The sequence below is a fragment of the Melospiza melodia genome, chromosome 31, assembly GCF_035770615.1.
Source record: "Melospiza melodia melodia isolate bMelMel2 chromosome 31, bMelMel2.pri, whole genome shotgun sequence".
Lineage (NCBI taxonomy): Eukaryota > Metazoa > Chordata > Aves > Passeriformes > Passerellidae > Melospiza > Melospiza melodia.
Genome location: NC_086224.1, coordinates 1257591 through 1274829, shown reverse-complemented (window position 1 = coordinate 1274829; position 17239 = coordinate 1257591). Strand labels below are relative to the sequence as shown.

At 55.3% G+C, this 17239-nt stretch overlaps 2 protein-coding genes across 2 annotated transcripts; one reads left to right on the top strand and one right to left on the bottom strand.

Moving 5' to 3' along the window:
• Positions 1-347: 347 nt before the first annotated feature.
• On the bottom strand, positions 348-3410 carry LOC134431377 (retinol dehydrogenase 16-like). The gene is made up of 4 exons (XM_063179396.1): positions 2912-3410; positions 2034-2292; positions 881-1044; positions 348-726 (listed from the first exon to the last, which is right to left on the bottom strand). Exons 1-4 carry the CDS (start codon positions 3231-3233, stop codon positions 509-511), a joined length of 963 nt encoding a protein of 320 aa, XP_063035466.1. The 5' UTR covers positions 3234-3410; the 3' UTR covers positions 348-508.
• A 926-nt stretch (positions 3411-4336) lies between these two features.
• Positions 4337-17149, top strand: PRIM1 (DNA primase subunit 1). The gene is made up of 12 exons (XM_063179392.1): positions 4337-4460; positions 5151-5305; positions 5382-5488; positions 5570-5643; positions 6755-6891; positions 8033-8091; positions 9211-9320; positions 11183-11404; positions 13425-13494; positions 15026-15111; positions 15634-15732; positions 16979-17149. The coding sequence occupies exons 1-12, from the start codon at positions 4358-4360 to the stop codon at positions 16996-16998; spliced, it is 1242 nt and encodes a 413-aa protein (XP_063035462.1). The 5' UTR covers positions 4337-4357; the 3' UTR covers positions 16999-17149.
• The last annotated feature ends 90 nt before the right edge of the window (positions 17150-17239 follow it).

Sequence of the window (17239 nt, the reverse complement as noted above, 5' to 3'; positions counted from 1 at the left end):
AGCACCAACCCTGGGTCTTTCCCTCTCTCCCAACATTGGGAGTGTCTCTCCCAGTGTCCCCAAATGTGGTGGTGGAGCAGCACAGTGTCCCCCAACCAGCTTCAGGAGGAGGAAGCAGAGGAGGAGGATTCTGTAAGAAGCTGCCCAGTTCTTTGCCTCGAGGGAAATCTGCTCAGGTTGGAACAGGTCTGAGTTTTACTGGCATGTGCCAACACCTGGCGTGCCAGTCTGGGCAAGTCCCCTGGCACCTTTCCAGGGCTGGATCCTGAACGCAGCAGGTGCTCAAAGCACCAGAGCCTCCAGGCACAGCCTGAGTGACACACACCACGCTCAGCCAGGACGGGGACAGGACAAAATTTATTCAGGACAAACCCATCTATGAGCAGGGCGCAGAGGGTCAGACATAAACGCAGTTACAAATTCAAATTCAAAGTGCGGCAGCCAATTCTGGATCCAGCTGAGCGTTATTGGATCTTACTCTGATCTGGCTGCCAGCTGCAAGCCCACCTCAGGCTTTCCCACCAGGTTTGGGGTAGAGCGTGGTGAACAGGGCGTCGCTGAGGGCTGAGGGCAGGTAGCTGAGGGGCAGGTAGAGCAGCTTGGCATCCCAGCCAGCAGAATAGCGGCTGCGGGGGTGCCGGCTGATCAGAGCGTGCTCCATGCAGTTGGTGACCAGGGACAGGTCACTGTTGTAGCCCTTCTGCAGCAGCTTGAGCAGGGAAACAACTGCAGAGGCAGAAAATACCACTGAGATCCTGGAGCTGGGCAGAGCCAGGTGGCTCCAGGGGGGTTTGGGGCAGTGGGACCCCCATGGGACCCCCATGGGACTCCTTGTGTCAGGAGACAAAATGATCACTCGGCTTTTGGGGGAGGTACTTACAGCCTCTCAAGTAACTCTCCCCATAACTCGCTTTGATTTCTGCAGGAAGCTTCTCCCAGCAGGCCTGAAAATTCTTCCCCAGGTTCTCAACGTTGGTGATCATGGTTTTGAAGTAGCCCGGCTCGATCACACTGACCTTCACCCCGAAGCTGCGCATCTCGATCCTGGAAGGGATTTGAGCCCTGTGGGACACGGGAGCAGCACCCAAGGGTGCCGGTGCCCAAATCTCCCATGGCACGGAGCCTCGTGCCAGAGGTGTGGAGCAGAGCCTGACCAGTGGGCATTGTGCCAGCCTGGCACGTGGCTGAGGTGGTGATTCAGTAAACATTTGGCACAACTGGATGGGTTGGGAACAAAGCAAACTTGGGGCGGCAGGGCCAATGTCCACAGGGGAGGTTCCATGCCCACATCTCCCATGGCATGGAGCATCATGCCACAGGTGTGCAGCAGAACCAGTGGACTCTGTGCCAGCCTAGCACGTGGCTGAGATGCTGTGTCAGCAAATGTTTGCCACCCATCTGGATATGCAGGGAACAAAGCAAAGCTCAGGGCAGCTGGGCCAATGTCCACAGGGGAGTCTCCATGCCCACATCTCCCTCATGCCACAGGTGTGGAGCTGAGCCTGACCATGCCAGTGGACATTGTGCCAGCCTGGCATGTGGCTGAGTTGCTGTGTCAGCAAATGTTTGCCACCCATCTGGATATGCAGGGAACAAAGCAAAGCTCAGGGCAGCAGGGGCACGTCCTGCAGGATCTTGGACAGGGCCAATGTCCACGGGTGAGGCTCTGTGCCCACTTCTCCCTCGTGCCACAGGTGTGGAGCTGAGCCTGACCATGCCAGTGGACATTGTGCCAGCCTGGCATGTGGCTGAGTTGCTGTGTCAGCAAATGTTTGCCACCTATCTGGATATGCAGGGAACAAAGCAAATCTTGGGGCAGCAGGGTCACATCCTGCAGGATCTTGGACAGGGCCAATGTCCACAGGAGAGGCTCCATTTCAGGAGCTGCTCACTTCAGCAGCAGAGACAAGACCGACCTGTGCCCGGTCACAGCTGCGTGAGGGTGGGAACTGGCAGCTGTGCCAGACAAGGTCCAGAAAAACAAGTTGGGAAATCATGATGTAGAACTTGTAAGTCTGCTGATCCAGACTTACCTGAGGCTGTCAGAGAAGGCTTCCACGCCGTACTTGGAGATGCAGTAGCCTCCCCCAAAGAAGGACAGGCGGCCCATCACGCTGGACACGTTGACCACGCGGCCCCGCGCCCGCCGCACCAGGGGCAGCAGGCTCAGGGTCACCTCCACCAGCCCCACCAGGTTGACATCCAGCACCTTCATAAAGTCCTCCTTGCTCAGCCACTCGTTGGGGGCGGTGGGGATGGCGATGCCTGCGTTGTTCACCAGCCCCCAGAGCCCTGCAGAGGGGATGGGGTGAGTTGGGGCTGTCCCTTGTGACCGTGTTCACGGGGGTCTCAGGTTGAGGGAAGAGAAGAGGATCTGACTCCATGTTTCAGAAGGCTTGATTGATTATTTTATGATATATATTATATTAAAACTATACTAAAAGAATAGAAGAAAGGACTTCATCAGAAGGCCAGCTAAGAATGGAATAGCAAAGAATGATAAAAGCTCTGTCTCAGACTCTCTGTCCGAGCTAGCTAAGCTGTGATTAGTCATTAATTAGAAACATCTAACATAGACTAATTAAAGATCCACCTGTTGCATTCCACAGCAGCAGATAACCACTGTTCACATTTTGTTCCTGACACCTCTCAGCTTCTCAGGAAGAAAAATCCTAAAGAAAGGATTTTTCATAAAAGATGCCTGCAACAGCCCCAAAGCCCACAGCCCTGTGCCAGCCTCGCTTGTGTTGAGTGGGCAAGGTGAAGTCTCTGCCTGCAGGACCCGACGGCAGATGGATGTCGCCAGAGAAGGGGACAGGAATTAATTACAGAGCCCTAATTGCCCCACAGCCTGGCATGGAAAGCCAGAGGCGACAACAGGGTGACAAGAAGGACATCGACCCCTTTTTACCTTGATCCCCCACGCGCTCCCGCACCCAGGCGGTGACGCGGGCGATGCTCTCGCTGCAGGTGACATCCAGCAGCACGGTCTGCAGCCGCTCGGAGGTGCCGGCCCGCAGCTGCGCGGCGCCGCTCTCCGTCAGGCAGGCGGCCAGCACCCGCAGCCCGCGCCGGTCCAGCTGCCGCGCCAGGAGCTTCCCGAAGCCGCTGTCGCAGCCCGTGATCAGCACGTGCTTCTCCGAGAGCCGCGGCACCGTCTGCCGCTCCCGGTGCCAGCGGCGCAGCAGGAGCAGCGCCAGCAGCGCGGCCGCCGCCACCGCGCACAGCCACATCCTCGGTGGTGGCACCGGTACCGGTAACGGGATGGCGAGTAGGACGCGAGCGGGAGACGTTTGTCCTGACCTTGGCCTTTCCCTCCGGGCGCTGTTAATAATTAATTTGCGGATCCCGGGGCAGATCGCGGTGATACCGCCGGGCCTCCGGGCGCTACCGGGATGCGGGAGCGGCTCCGCCCCGTCCTCTCACGGGCTCGTCCCGCTGCTGCCGCCTGGAGCCCGCCGGGCTGCGGGCGCTGTCCCGGGATGTGTCCCGGGGCTTCGCTCTTGCGGGGAATCGTTAACGGTAGCGGGGCAGCGCCCGCGGGTTCCCGCATCGGTGCGGGGCCGTCCCGGGAAACCCACGGAGCCCGGGACCATCCCGGGGCACGGAACATCCCCGGGTGCCCTCCGGATCGCGGGGCTGTCCCGGGACCCTCCCAGATCCTGGGATCACCCCGAAAGCCGGGACCACCCCGGAGCTCAGCTCCACCGGGTCTACCGGACACCGGGACAAACCAGGACCGCGTGTCCGGGGATCTCGGGACAATCCCGGACAGCCCCTCCCGGGACCCCCTGGGACCCCGGGACACCCCCGGACCCCCATGCCCCCGGATTTCTCCGGACACCGGGACATCCCCGGGCCTCCGCGCTCCCGGACCCACCCACCCCGGGGCATTTCAGGACCCCCAAAATCGCCCCTAAACTCAGCCCCTCGACTCCCACCCTCCTCGGGACCCCCTCGAACCCCGGGACACCCCCGGACCCCCACGCCCCCGGATTTCTCCGGGTACCGGGATACCCCCGGACCACCGGGACATCCCGGGACCTCCGCGCTCCCGGGGCATTACAGGACCCCAAAATCCTCCCTAACCTCGGGCCCCCGGTTCCCACCCGCCTCGGGACCCCCTCGAACCCCGGGATATCCCCGGACCTCAGCACCCCGCCACCCTCCCGGTCCCGGGACCCCCCGGCCCCCCGACCCCCGCGGATCCCGGGACCTCCCCGGTGCTTTGCTCTCCTCCCACTCCCCCGGTTCCCGGTGCCCCCGCCCCCTCGGCCCGGGGCCGGACTACAACTCCCGGCAGCCCCCGGGCCCGGCGCCGCCGTTTCCCGCCGCCTCCCGGCGCTCCGTTCCCGCCATGGCGGGGTTCGATCCGGCGGCGCTGCCCGAGCTGCTCCCGGTCTATTACCGGCGGCTCTTCCCGCACGGCCCCTACGGCCGCTGGCTCAGCTACGGCGGCGGTGAGCGCGGGGGAACCGGTACCGGGGGGGGTGGGCTTCACCGAGAGCCGTGATACCGGACGGGGGGCTCTACCGGGAGCCGTGATACCGGGCAGGGTGCATGGATACCGGGCGGAGGGTTCTACCGGGAGCCGTGATACCGGGCAGGGTGCATGGATACCGGGCGGGGGGTCCTACCGGGAGCCGTGATACCGGGCAGGGTGCATGGATACCGGGCGGAGGGTTCTACCGGGAGCCGTGATACCGGGCAGGGTGCATGGATACCGGGCGGGGGGTTCTACCGGCAGCCGTGATACCGGGTGGGGGCCACCGGTACCGGAAGGGGGGCTGTGCCGGGGACTGTGATACCGGGCAGGGGGCTTCACCGGGGACCGTGATACCGGACGGGGGGGCTCTACCGGGGACCGTAGTAGCGGGCGGGGACACCGGTACCGGGTGGAGGGCACCGATACCGGGCTGGGGGAATCAATACCGAGCGGAGGCATCGATACCGGGCGGGGGGCACCCATACCCGACAGCAACAGCCCGGTGCCCGGTCCCAGCGCACTTTGGGATGCCGGGACGGGCGGTGCGTGGATGCTCTGACCGGGACACCGGGAGGAGCAGGGAAAGGGGGGTCTGGGGGTGATTCTAATGGGGGGATTTAGGATGGCATTGACCCCCCCCCCCCGACCCTCTCCATCCCTGCAGTGAAGAACTACTTCCAGCTGCGGGAATTCTCCTTCACCCTGCGGGACGATGTCTACCTGCGCTTCCAGTCCTTCGGCAGCCCCCAGGAGCTGGAGCGGGAACTGCAGAAGATCAACCCCTACAAAATCGACATCGGCGCTGTCTATTCCCACCGGGTGAGTCCCGACCACCGGGCTGGGGGGGTCTGCGGGGGTCTCCGGCCGCGCTGAGCCCATCCCATCCCTCGTGCAGCCCAACCAGCACAACACGGTGCACCTGGGAGCCTTCCAGCCGCAGGAGAAGGAGCTGGTGTTTGACATTGACATGACGGATTACGACGACGTCAGGACGTGCTGCAGGTTTTTTGGGGGGGGTTGTGGGGCTGGGAGGGGGTTCAGGGGTGTGGGGTGTCCGCCTGAGCCCCCTCACTCTGCCCCCAGCTCGGCTGATATCTGCTCCAAGTGCTGGACGCTGATGACCATCGCCGTCCGCATCATCGACCGCGCGCTCGTGGGTGAGGGGCTTGGGGGCACACGGGGCCTGTCCGGGTCTCACAGTGATGCCAGACCCCAAAGAATTCACAGATTTTATAGAATGACCAGGCTGGAAGGGAATTTTGAGGTCATCAAGTCCGACTCAGCCCCAATACTTCAACTAAACCGTAGCACCCAGTGCCACATCCAATCGTTTTTTAAGCACACCCAGGGATGGTGACTCCGCCACCTCCCTGGTCCCTGGGAATTGGCAGAATTCACAGAATTTACAGAATGACCAGGCTGTAAGAGAATTTTAGGGTCATCATGCCCAAACCAGCCTAAACGTCTCAACCAAACCACAGCACTGAGTGCCACGTCCAATTTTTGTTAAATGCATCCAGGGATGGTGACTCCACCACCTCCCTCTGTGTCCCCGCCAAAACCCATCTGTGCCCACCCCAAACCCGTCTGTGCCCACCCCAAACCCGTCTGTGCCCACCCCAACCCATCTGTACCCCCTCCAAAACCCATCTGTGCCCACCCCAAACCCGTCTGTGCCCACCCCAACCCATCTGTACCCCCTCCAAAACGCATCTGTGCCCACCCCAAACCTGTCTGTGCCCACCCCAACCCATCTGTACCCCCTCCAAAACCCATCTGTGCCCACCCCAAACCCGTCTGTGCCCACCCCGACCCATCTGTACCCCCTCCAAAACCCATCTGTGCCCACCCCAAACCTGTCTGTGCCCACCCCAACCCATCTGTACCCCCTCCAGAACCCATCTGTGCCCCCAGACCCATCTGTGATGGTCACCACAGCTTGTCCTGGTGTGGTCCTCAAACCCAACTGTGCCCCCCTAAACCCCATCTGTGCCCTCCAAAACCCATCTATGCTCCGTCAAATACATCTGTGCCCCTCCTAAGCCCATGTGTGCCCCTCCAAACCCACCTATACCCCCCCAAAACCCATCTGTGCCCCCCCAAATCCATATTTCCTCCTCCAAACCCATCTATGCTGCCCCAAACCCCATCCGTGCCCACTCCAAACCCCACCTGTGCCCCCCAAAACCCATCTGTGCTCCCTCAAACGCATCAGTGCCCCCCGTAAACCCACCTGTGCCCCCCCAAACCCCCTGTGTGCCCCCACAGAGGACCTGGGCGTGCGGCACCGCCTGTGGGTGTACTCTGGCAGGAGGGGTGTGCACTGCTGGGTGTGCGACGACCACGTCAGGAAATGGTCCCCAGCCCTGAGGGCAGCGGCTGTGGAGTACCTGAGCCTGGTCAAGGTGGGTTTGGGGGGGTTTGGGTACCCCCTGAGCCTGGTCAAGGTGGGTTTGGAGGGGTTTGGGTACCCCTGAGCCTGGTCAAGGTGGGTTTGGGGGGGTTTGGGTACCCCTGAGCCTGGTCAAGGTGGGTTTGGGGGGGTTTGGGTACCCCTGAGCCTGGTCAAGGTGGGTTTGGGGGGGTGTGGGTACCCCCTGAGCCTGGTCAAGGTGGGTTTGGGGGGGTTTGGGTACCCCTGAGCCTGGTCAAGGTGGGTTTGGGGGGGTTTGGGTACCCCCTGAGCCTTGTCAAGGTGGGTTTGGGCACCCCTGAGCCTGGTCAAGGTGGGTTTGGGTACCCCCTGAGCCTGGTCAAGGTGGGTTTGGGGGTTTTTGGGTACCCTCTGAACCTGGTCAAGGTGGGTTTGGGCGCTCCTCAGCCTGTGGAAGGTGGGTTTGGGGGTTTTTGGGTACCCCTGACCCTGGTGAAGGTGGGTTTGGGCACCCCTGAGCCTGGTCAAGGTGGGTTTGGGGGGGTTTGGGTACCCCCTGAGCCTGGTCAAGGTGGGTTTGGGCACCTCCTGAGCCTGGTCAAGGTGGGTTTGGGGGGGTTTGGGTACCCTTGAGCCTGATCAAGGTGGGTTTGGGGGGTTTTGGGTACCCCCTGAGCCTGGTCAAGGTGGGTTTGGGCGCTCCTCAGCCTGGTCAAGGTGGGTTTGGGGGGGGTTCGGGTACCCCCTGAGCCTGGTGAAATTGGATTTATGGGTCTTTGGGTACCCTCTGAGCCTGGTCAAGGTGGGTTTGGGGGTTTTGGGTACCCCCTGATCCTGGTTAAGATGGGTTTGGGTACCCCTGATCCTGGTTGAGATGGGTTTGTGATGATTTGGGCATCCCTGACCCTGGTGCAAATGGATTTATGGGGCTTTGGGTACCTCTGACCTGGGTGAAAGTGGATTTGGGGGAGTTTGGGCACTCCCTGCCGCTGCAGCAGGTGGGTTTGGGGTGCCCAGCACCCCCTCACCATGGAGCAGGTGGGTTTGGGGTGCCCAGCACCCCCTCACCCTGCAGCAGGTGGGTTTGGGGTGCCCAGCACCCCCTCACCCTGCAGCAGGTGGGTTTGGGGTGCCCTGCCCACCCCCCAAACCTGACCCCCCCTGTCCCCCAGGGCGGAGCAGACACGGTGAAGAAGGTGAGCCTGTCCCAGCCCGTGCACCCCTTCATCAGGTGGGTGAGCATTTGGCAGAGAAGTTTTGCTTTTTTTTTTGACCCAGAGCACTGAGCCCTCCCTGGTGGCACTGAGCCCTCTGTCCCTGGTGGCACCGGTGGCACTGAGCCCTCTGTCCCCTGTGTCCCCAGGCACTCGGTGGCACTGAGCCCTCCCTGTGGGCTCTGGTGGCACTGAGCCCTCTGTCCCTGTCCCCAGGCTCTTGGTGGCGCTGAGCCTGTCCCCATGGGCACTGGTGGCACTGAGCCCTCCCTGGTGGCACTGAGCCCTCTGTCCCTGTGTCCCCAGGCGCTCGGTGGCACTGAGCCCTCTATCCCTGTGGGCACTGGTGGCACTGAGCCCTCTGTCCCTGTCCCCAGGTGCTTGGTGGCACTGAGCTGTCCCAGTGGGCACTGGTGGCACTGAGCCCTCTGTCCCTGGTGGCACTGAGCCCTCTGTCCCCGTGGGCACTGGTGGCACTGAGCCCTCTGTCCCTGTCCCCAGGCTCTTGGTGGTGCTGAGCCTGTCCCCATGGGCACTGGTGGCACTGGTGGCACTGAGCCCTCTGTCCCCTGTGTCCCCAGGCGCTCGGTGGCACTGAGCCCTCTCTGGTGGCACTGAGCCCTCTGTCCCTGTCCCCAGGCGCTCGGTGGCACTGAGCCCTCCCTGATGTCCCTGGTGGCACTGAGCCCTCTGTCCCCGTGTCCCCAGGCGCTCGGTGGCACTGAGCCCTCTCTGGTGGCACTGAGCCCTCTGTCCCCATGTCCCCAGGCGCTCGGTGGCACTGAGCTGTCCCGGTGGGCACTGGTGGCACTGAGCCCTGTGTCCCCGTGTCCCCAGGCGCTCGGTGGCACTGAGTTGTCCCGGTGGGCACTGGTGGCACTGAGCCCTGTGTCCCTGGTGTCCCTGGTGGCACTGAGCCCTCCCTGGTGGCACTGAGCCCTCTGTCCCTGGTGTCCCTGAGCCCTCTGTCCCCCTGTCCCCAGGCGCTTGGTGGCACTGAGCCCTCTCTGGTGGCACTGAGCCCTCTGTGCCCGTGTCCCCAGGCACTCGGTGGCACTGAGCCCTCTCTGGTGGCACTGAGCCCTGTGTCCCTGGTGTCCCTGGTGTCCCTGAGCGCTGTGTCCCCCTGTCCCCAGGCGCTCGGTGGCCGTGGTGCAGCAGTACTTCGAGCAGCACGCGCTGCTGGCACAGGACGTCCTGGGCAGCCCCGAGAGGTGGGACAAGGTGCTGGCCCTGCTCCCCGAGGGTATCCTTCCAAACGGGGTTAAAATTAAAATACGGGGTTAAAAATGTGGGGTGAAAGTTCAAATATGGGGTTAAAGTTAAAATATGGGGTTAAAATGTGGGATTAAAATATGACATTGAAATTAAAATACGGGGTTAAAACGTGGGGTTAAAATTAAAATATGGGGTTAAAATATGGGATTAAAATATGACATTGAAATTAAAACATGGGGTTAAAATTAAAATGTGGGGTTAAAATATGGGATTAAAATATGACATTGAAATTAAAATACGGGGTTAAAACACGGGGTTAAAATTAAAATATGGGGTTAAAATGTGGGGTTAAAGTTTAAAATATTGGGTTAAAATTGGCGGTTAAAGCGTGGGGTTAAAAATTAAAATGTGGGGTTAAAATATGGGATTAAAATATGACATTGAAATTAAAACATGGGGTTAAAATTAAAATATGGGATTAAAACTCAAGGTTTAAGATGGGGGTTGAAGCACGGGTTAAAATGGGGTCCTGGAAGGGAAAATGAGACCCTGGAAAGGATGAAACAGATCCTGGAAGGGTGAATGGGGTCCTGGAAGGGTGAATGTGATCCTGGAAGGGTAAATGGGGTCCTGGAAGGGTAAATACGGTCCTAGAAGGGTCAATGGGGTCTTGGAAGGGTAAATGCGGTCCTAGAAGGGTCAATGGGGTCTTGAAATGGGATCCTGAGGGGTAAATTGGATCCTGGAAGGGTAAATGTGATTCTGGAAGGGTAAATGCGGTCCTGGAAGGGTAAATGGGATCCTGGAAGGGTAAATGTGATCCTGGAAGGGTGAATGGTGTCCTGGAAGGGTAAATGGGGTCTTGGAAGGGTAAATGGGATCCTGAGGGATAAATTGGATCCTGGAAAGGCTAAATGGCATCCTGGAAGGGTAAATGCGGTCCTGGAAGGGTAAATGCGGTCCTGGAAGGGTAAAAGTGATCCTGGAAGGGTAAAAGTGATCCTGGAAGGGTAAATGCGGTCCTAGAAGGGTCAATGGGGTCTTGAAATGGGATCCTGAGGGGTAAATTGGATCCTGGAAGGGTAAATGTGATTCTGGAAGGGTAAATGCGGTCCTGGAAGGGTAAATGGGATCCTGGAAGGGTAAATGTGATCCTGGAAGGGTGAATGGTGTCCTGGAAGGGTAAATGGGGTCTTGGAAGGGTAAATGGGATCCTGAGGGATAAATTGGATCCTGGAAAGGCTAAATGGCATCCTGGAAGGGTAAATGCGGTCCTGGAAGGGTAAATGCGGTCCTGGAAGGGTAAAAGTGATCCTGGAAGGGTAAATGCGGTCCTAGAAGGGTCAATGGGGTCTTGAAATGGGATCCTGAGGGGTAAATTGGATCCTGGAAGGGTAAATGGGGTCCTGGAAGGGTAAATGCACTCCTGGAAGGGTAAATGGGGTCCTGGAAGGGTCAGTGGGGTCCTGGAAGGGTGAATGGTGTCCTGGAAGGGTAAATGGGGTCCTGGAAGGGTCAATGGGGTCTTGGAAGGGTAAATGGGATCCTGAGGGATAAATTGGATCCTGGAAAGGCTAAATGGCATCCTGGAAGGGTAAATGGGGTCCTGGAAGGGTAAATGTGATCCTGGAAGGGTGAATGGTGTCCTGGAAGGGTAAATGCGGTCCTGGAAGGGTAAAAGTGATCCTGGAAGGGTAAAAGTGATCCTGGAAGGGTAAATGCGGTCCTAGAAGGGTCAATGGGGTCTTGAAATGGGGTCCTGAGGGGTAAATTGGATCCTGGAAGGGTAAATGGGGTCCTGGAAGGGTCAATGCACTCCTGGAAGGGTCAATGGGGTCCTGGAAGGGTAAAAGTGATCCCGCCTGAGCCTTGACCCTTGACGGCCGCCAGAGCTGCGGGAGCCGCTGCAGGCGGAGTTTCCCCGCAAGAAGGACTCGGTGCAGCGCTGGGAGCTGCTGCGGGCCCGCGCCGAGCGCGAGCGGGAGCGGGGCCGGGCGGGGCACCCCGAGTGGGAGGTGATGCTGCAGCTCTGCTTCCCCCGCCTGGACTGCAACGTCAGCAAAGGGCTCGGCCACCTGCTCAAGAGCCCCTTCAGCGTGCACCCCAAAACAGGTGGGCACCCCAGAACTGGTGGGACCACAAAAGAGGTGGGCACCCCAGAACCGGTGTGGGACCACAGAGCAGGTGGGCACCCCAGAGCAGGTGGGCACCCCAAAACAGGTGGGACCCCAAAACAGGTGGGATCACAGAACAGGTGGGCACCCCGAATAAGTGGGACCCCAGAACAGGTGGGCGCCTCAGAACAGGTGGGCACCCCAAATAGGTGGGCACCCCAAATAGTTGGGCAGCTCAAAACAGGTGGGCACCCCAAGTAAGTGGGACCCCAAAACAGGTGGGACCCCAGAACAGGTAAGACCCCAGAACAGGTGGGCACCCCAAATAAGTGGGACCACAGAACAGGTGGGCACCCAAAAACAGGTGGACACCCCAAAACAGGTGGACACCCCAGAACTGGTGGGACCCCAAAACAGGTGGGCACCCCAAACAGGTGGGCACCCCAAGTAAGTGGGACCCCAGAACAGGTGGGCACCCAGAACAGGTGGGCACCCCAGAACTGGTGGGCACCCCAGAACTGGTGGGCACCCCAGAACTGGTGGGCACCCAGAACAGGTGGGCACCCCAGAACTGGTGGGACCCCAAAACAGGTGGGCAGCCGAGAACAGGTGGGCACCCCAAATAGGTGGGCGCCCCAAAACAGGTGGGCGCCCCAAATAAGTGGGACCACAGAACAGGTGGGCACCCCAAATAGTTGGGCAGCCCAAAACAGGTGGGCACCCCAATTAAGTGGGACCCCAAAACAGGTGGGCACCTAAAACAGGTGGGACCCCAAAAGAGGTGGGCACCCCAAAAGAGGTGGGCACCCCAAACAGGTGGGCACCCCAAAACAGGTGGGCGTGGGGGAAATGGGGTGGGAGGGTGTGGGTGGGGTTGGGGAAAGGGAAATGGAGCTGGGAAAGTGTTTTAAAAAGGGCTTTATAAACAATAGCATAGCTTTTAAAAAATTAATTTATAAATAAAAGGGGATAGGTTTTAAACGTGGCTTTATTAATAATAGAGGATGGTGTAGGGTCTGTGCTTATAATGTTATAGTGAAGGAATAAATAGGTTCTGGCTGTAATAATTGTTATAAATTATAATTATTATTGTTATTAATTATTTTGTTATTTTATATTGTACTCTATATAATAGATATAAATTATATATGTATTTGGGTATATATAAAATATCTAAAATTTGTTATAAATTTTAGATATAATATATAATATAATATAATATAATATAATATAATATAATATAATATAATATAATATAATATAATATAATATAATATAATATAATATAATATAATATAATGTAATATGATATGATGTGATATAGTATAATATATTATATTATATATATCTTATGTTATAATAATATATTATATAAAACTAGTAATAATATATAATAATATATAATAAATGTATATGTAATTTATTCTAAATATATAATTTCTTAATTTAAAAATAATTTTAATGTAAATCTAAATATAATTTATTTTTAATATATAATTTATATAAATTTTATCAAAAATGTAAAAAATATATATAATTACATTTTAATATATAATTCATTTTAAATTTATATAAAATTTTGTATATATAGTATGTATTTTAAATATATATAGCAATATAAATATAATATACTTTATAATGCTTTAAAGTATATATTAAAATATATATAAAATATACATATTTATGTAAAATCATAGATATTTTATATGGATAACTTAGATATAAATTATAAATAATATATTAAATTATTTAATACTATACTAACATGAATATTTTTATTTTTTATATTACTATTATATGATAATTATTATAAATTACTATAGATTGTGAATCTGATTTTTATAAATATTGTTATTTTTATTAATTGCAATTATTATTCTAATTATACATTATGACACCTGTATTATCCCACTCTTCACATAAAACTAAAAACAAAACACAAATTTTTAAACCACCTGTCTGTTACCCCATGTCCAAGCCCAAAAAACCCTAAACCCCATTTTCTCTCTGTGTCTCAGGGCGCATTTCAGTCCCCCTGGACCTGCAGAAGTTGGATGAGTTTGATCCATTCTCGGTGCCCACCATCACGTACGTCACTGGGGGCACTGGGGGGTCCTGGGGCTGCCAGAGCCCCACAGAACACCCCTAACCCAAACCCTAAACATTAAACCCTAAACTCTAACACAAAACCCTAAACCCAAACCCTAACCCTAAACTGAAACCCAAACCCTAACACAAAACCCTAAACCCTAACTCAAACCCTAAACTGAAACCCAAACCCTAACACAAAACCCTAAACCCAAACACTAACCCTAATCTGAAACCCAAACCCAAACCCTAACACAAAACCCTAAACCCTAACCCTAACCCTAAACTGAAACCCAAACCCTAACACAAAACCCTAAAACCTAACCCTAACCCTAAACTGAAACCCAAACCCTAACACAAAACCCTAAACCCTAACCCTAACCCTAAACTGAAACCCAAACCCTAACACAAAACCCTAAACCCTAACCCTAACCCTAAACTGAAACCCAAACCCTAACACAAAACCCTAAAACCTAACCCTAACCCTAAACTGAAACCCAAACCCTAACACAAAACCCTAAACCCTAACCCTAACCCTAAACTGAAACCCAAACCCTAACACAAAACCCTAAACCATAACCCTAACCCTAAACTGAAACCCAAACCCTAACACAAAACCCTAAACCCTAACCCTAACCCTAAACTGAAACCCAAACCCTAACACAAAACCCTAAACCCTAACTCAAACCCTAAACTGAAACCCAAACCCTAACACAAAACCCTAAACCCTAACCCTAACCCTAAACTGAAATCCAAACCCTAACACAAAACCCTAAACCCTAACCCTAACCCTAAACAAAACCCTAAACCCTAACACAAAACCCTAAACCCAAACTCTAACCCTAAACAAAACCCCAAGCCCAAACCCTAACCCTAATCTGAAACCCAAACCCTAACACAAAACCCTAAACCCTAATTGTAACATTAAAACTAACCCTAAACCGAAACCTGACTCTGACCCCAACCTCGACCCTAATCCTACCCTGACTCTAATCCTACCCTGACCCTAATCCCAGCCCTAACTCTGACCCCAACCCCTACCCTGACCCTAATTCTGACCCTAACCCTAACTCTGACCCTGACCTTAAACCTAACCCTAACCTTAAACCTAAACCTAAACCAAAACCTGACCTTCACCCTGAACTTAACCCTGACCCTAATCCTCACCCTAACCCCGACCCTAACCCTAAACTCTAGCCTTAAACCTAACCCTAAACCAAACCCTGACTCTAATCCTAACCCTGACCCTAACCCCAACCCTAACCCTGACCCTAACCCTGACATTAACCCCAACCCTAACCCAGAACCTGACCCTAAACCCAACCCTAACTCTAACCCTGACCCTTATCCTGACCCTAAATCCAACTCTGACCCTGACCCTAATCCTACCCTGTCCCTAAACCTGACCCTAATCCTAACCCTGACCCTGACCCTGACCCTAATCCTACCCTGACCCTAATCCTCACCCTAACCCTGCCCTGTCTGTCCATCTGTCCCGATTGTCCTGTGTCTGTCTGTCTGTCTGTGCCAGGTCCCTGTGCCAGGAGCTGGACGCGGCGGGCAGCGATGGCGAGCAGGAGGACGGGGGGGACACTGAGCCCAAACGGCGCATGAGGGGTGAGGGGGGGGTTTGGGGTCAGGATTTGGGGTCGGGGGCTGGGGTTTGGGGTCAGGGGTGGCATTTGGGGTTCATGGCTGGGATTTTGGGGGGTCTAGGTTGGGGTTTTGGGGGTCAGGGTTGGGGAATTGGGTATCAAGGTTGGGTTTTGGGAGTCGGGAACAGGGGTTTTTTTGGGGGTCAGGGATGGGGTTTTGGGTGTCATGGCTGTGGTTTTGAGGGTTAGGATCAGAGATTGGGGTCGTGGCTGTGGTTTTGGGGGTTGGGGATGGAGTTTTGAGGGTCGGGGCTGTGGTTTTGGGGGTCAGGGATGGGGTTAGAGGAACATGGCTGTGGGTTTGAGGGTCAGGGTTGGGGTTTTGGGGTTGGGGCTGTGGTTTTGGGGCTCAGGGCTGTGGTGGTTTTAGGGGTCAGGGATGGGGTTTGGGGGTTAGGGATTGAGTTTTGGGGATTATGGCTGTGGTTTTGGGGGTCATGGCTGGAGTTTTGGGGTCCCATCACCCCCTCCCCACTCTCTCCAGACTACAGGAGGACCAGCCTGGCCCCGTTCGTGCGGCTCCTGGAGCAGTTCGTGGAGGGGCTGGAGAGCGCCCGGCGGGGAGAGCGCATCCGCCGCAGCGGTGGGACCCCAAAACCACCCCAAAAACCACCGCAAAACCAACCCAGAAACCACCCCAAAAACCACCGCAAAACCAACCCAGAAACCACCCCAAAAGCCACCCAAAAACCACCCCAAAAACCAACCCAGAAACCACCCTAAAAACCACCCCAGAAACCACCCCAGAAACCACCCCAAAACCACCCCAGAAACCACCCCAAAAACCACCCCAAAACTACCCCAAAAACCAACCCAAAACCACCCCAGAAACCACCCCAAAAACCAGCCCAGAAACCACCCCAAAAATCACCCCAGAAACCACCCCAAAACCATCCCAAAAACCAACCCAATATCATCCCAAAATCCACCCCAAAATCCACCCCAAAACCACCCCAAAAACCACCGCAAAACCAACCCAGAAACCACCCCAAAAACCACCGCAAAACCAACCCAGAAGCCACCCCAGAAGCCACCCCAGAAACCACCCCAGAAACCACCCCAAAACCACCCCAGAAACCACCCCAGAAACCACCCCAAAACCATCCCAAAAACCAACCCAAAACCACCCCCAAAACCACCCTAAAACCAACCCAAAAACCACCGCAAAACCACCCCAAAACCACCCCAAAACCCACCCCAAAACCCACCCCAAAACCCAACCCAAAAACCACCCCAAAAACCATCCCAAAACCACCCCAAAATTACCCCAAAACCACCCCAAAGGGGGCCTCTGCCTCTGAGAGCAGGCTTGGGGGTCTCCTGTGGGATTTGGGGGTCTGCCCTGTTGGATCTGGGGCCTGTCCTGTGGGATTTGGGGATATTTTATTGAATTTTGGGGGTCCGTCCCTCTGGATTTGGGGTTTGTCCTTTTAGATTTTGGGATCTTTGATTGAATTTTGGGGGTCTGCCCTGTGGGATTTGGGGTCCATCCCTCTGGATTTAGGGTCCTGTCCCATTGGATTTGGGGCCTCCCATTGGATTCAGGGTCTTAATTGAATTTTGGGGTCTGCCCCGTTGGATTTGGGGGGTCTCTCACTGAATTTTGGGGTCTGTTTTGTTGCATTTGGGGTCTGTCCCTCTGGATTTTCGGTTATTTTATTGCATTTTGGGGCCTGTCCCTTTAGATTTGGGGTCTGTCCCGTTGTGGGGCCACCACTGAGGGTTGGTGACAGACAGGGACACGAGGAAGGAGCTGAGCAGTGGTTGTTGCTCTGATATTTTTATTTTATCTGGAAAAACCTCTCAATTTCTCCTTTTTTTTTTTGCAGATCTCCAAGGAGATTTTTGAGGCCTGGACACTGCCAGTGTTGTCACTGTCACCTCCCCTGGCCCTGGGGGTCCCATGGAGCACCCAAGCCCCCCAGGCCCCCATCCCTGCCCTGTTTTTGTACCTTTTGTACTGTTTTTTTACACAAAAGCCATTAAATGTTTCTGTCGGCTTTGGGCTGGGCTGTGCTGAGGAGGGTGGGGGGGAGTGGGGAGGGGGTCCCTGATGTGCAGTGTGGGGTCACTGCCCCCAACCCCCTGCC

Excerpts from the sequence above, each read along its gene's own strand:
- PRIM1 (XM_063179392.1), top strand. The coding sequence starts at position 4,358 with ATGGCGGGGTTCGATCCGGCGGCGCTGCCCGAGCTGCTCCCGGTCTAT. Across the intron at positions 9,321-11,182 it reads GCTGGCCCTGCTCCCCGAGG|AGCTGCGGGAGCCGCTGCAG; the intron begins GTATCCTTCCAA and ends GACGGCCGCCAG. Across the intron at positions 11,405-13,424 it reads CAGCGTGCACCCCAAAACAG|GGCGCATTTCAGTCCCCCTG; the intron begins GTGGGCACCCCA and ends TCTGTGTCTCAG.
- LOC134431377 (XM_063179396.1), bottom strand. The coding sequence starts at position 3,233 with ATGTGGCTGTGCGCGGTGGCGGCGGCCGCGCTGCTGGCGCTGCTCCTG. Across the intron at positions 2,293-2,911 it reads GGAGCGCGTGGGGGATCAAG|GGCTCTGGGGGCTGGTGAAC; the intron begins GTAAAAAGGGGT and ends TCCCCTCTGCAG. Across the intron at positions 727-880 it reads GGAGAGTTACTTGAGAGGCT|TTGTTTCCCTGCTCAAGCTG; the intron begins GTAAGTACCTCC and ends CTGCCTCTGCAG.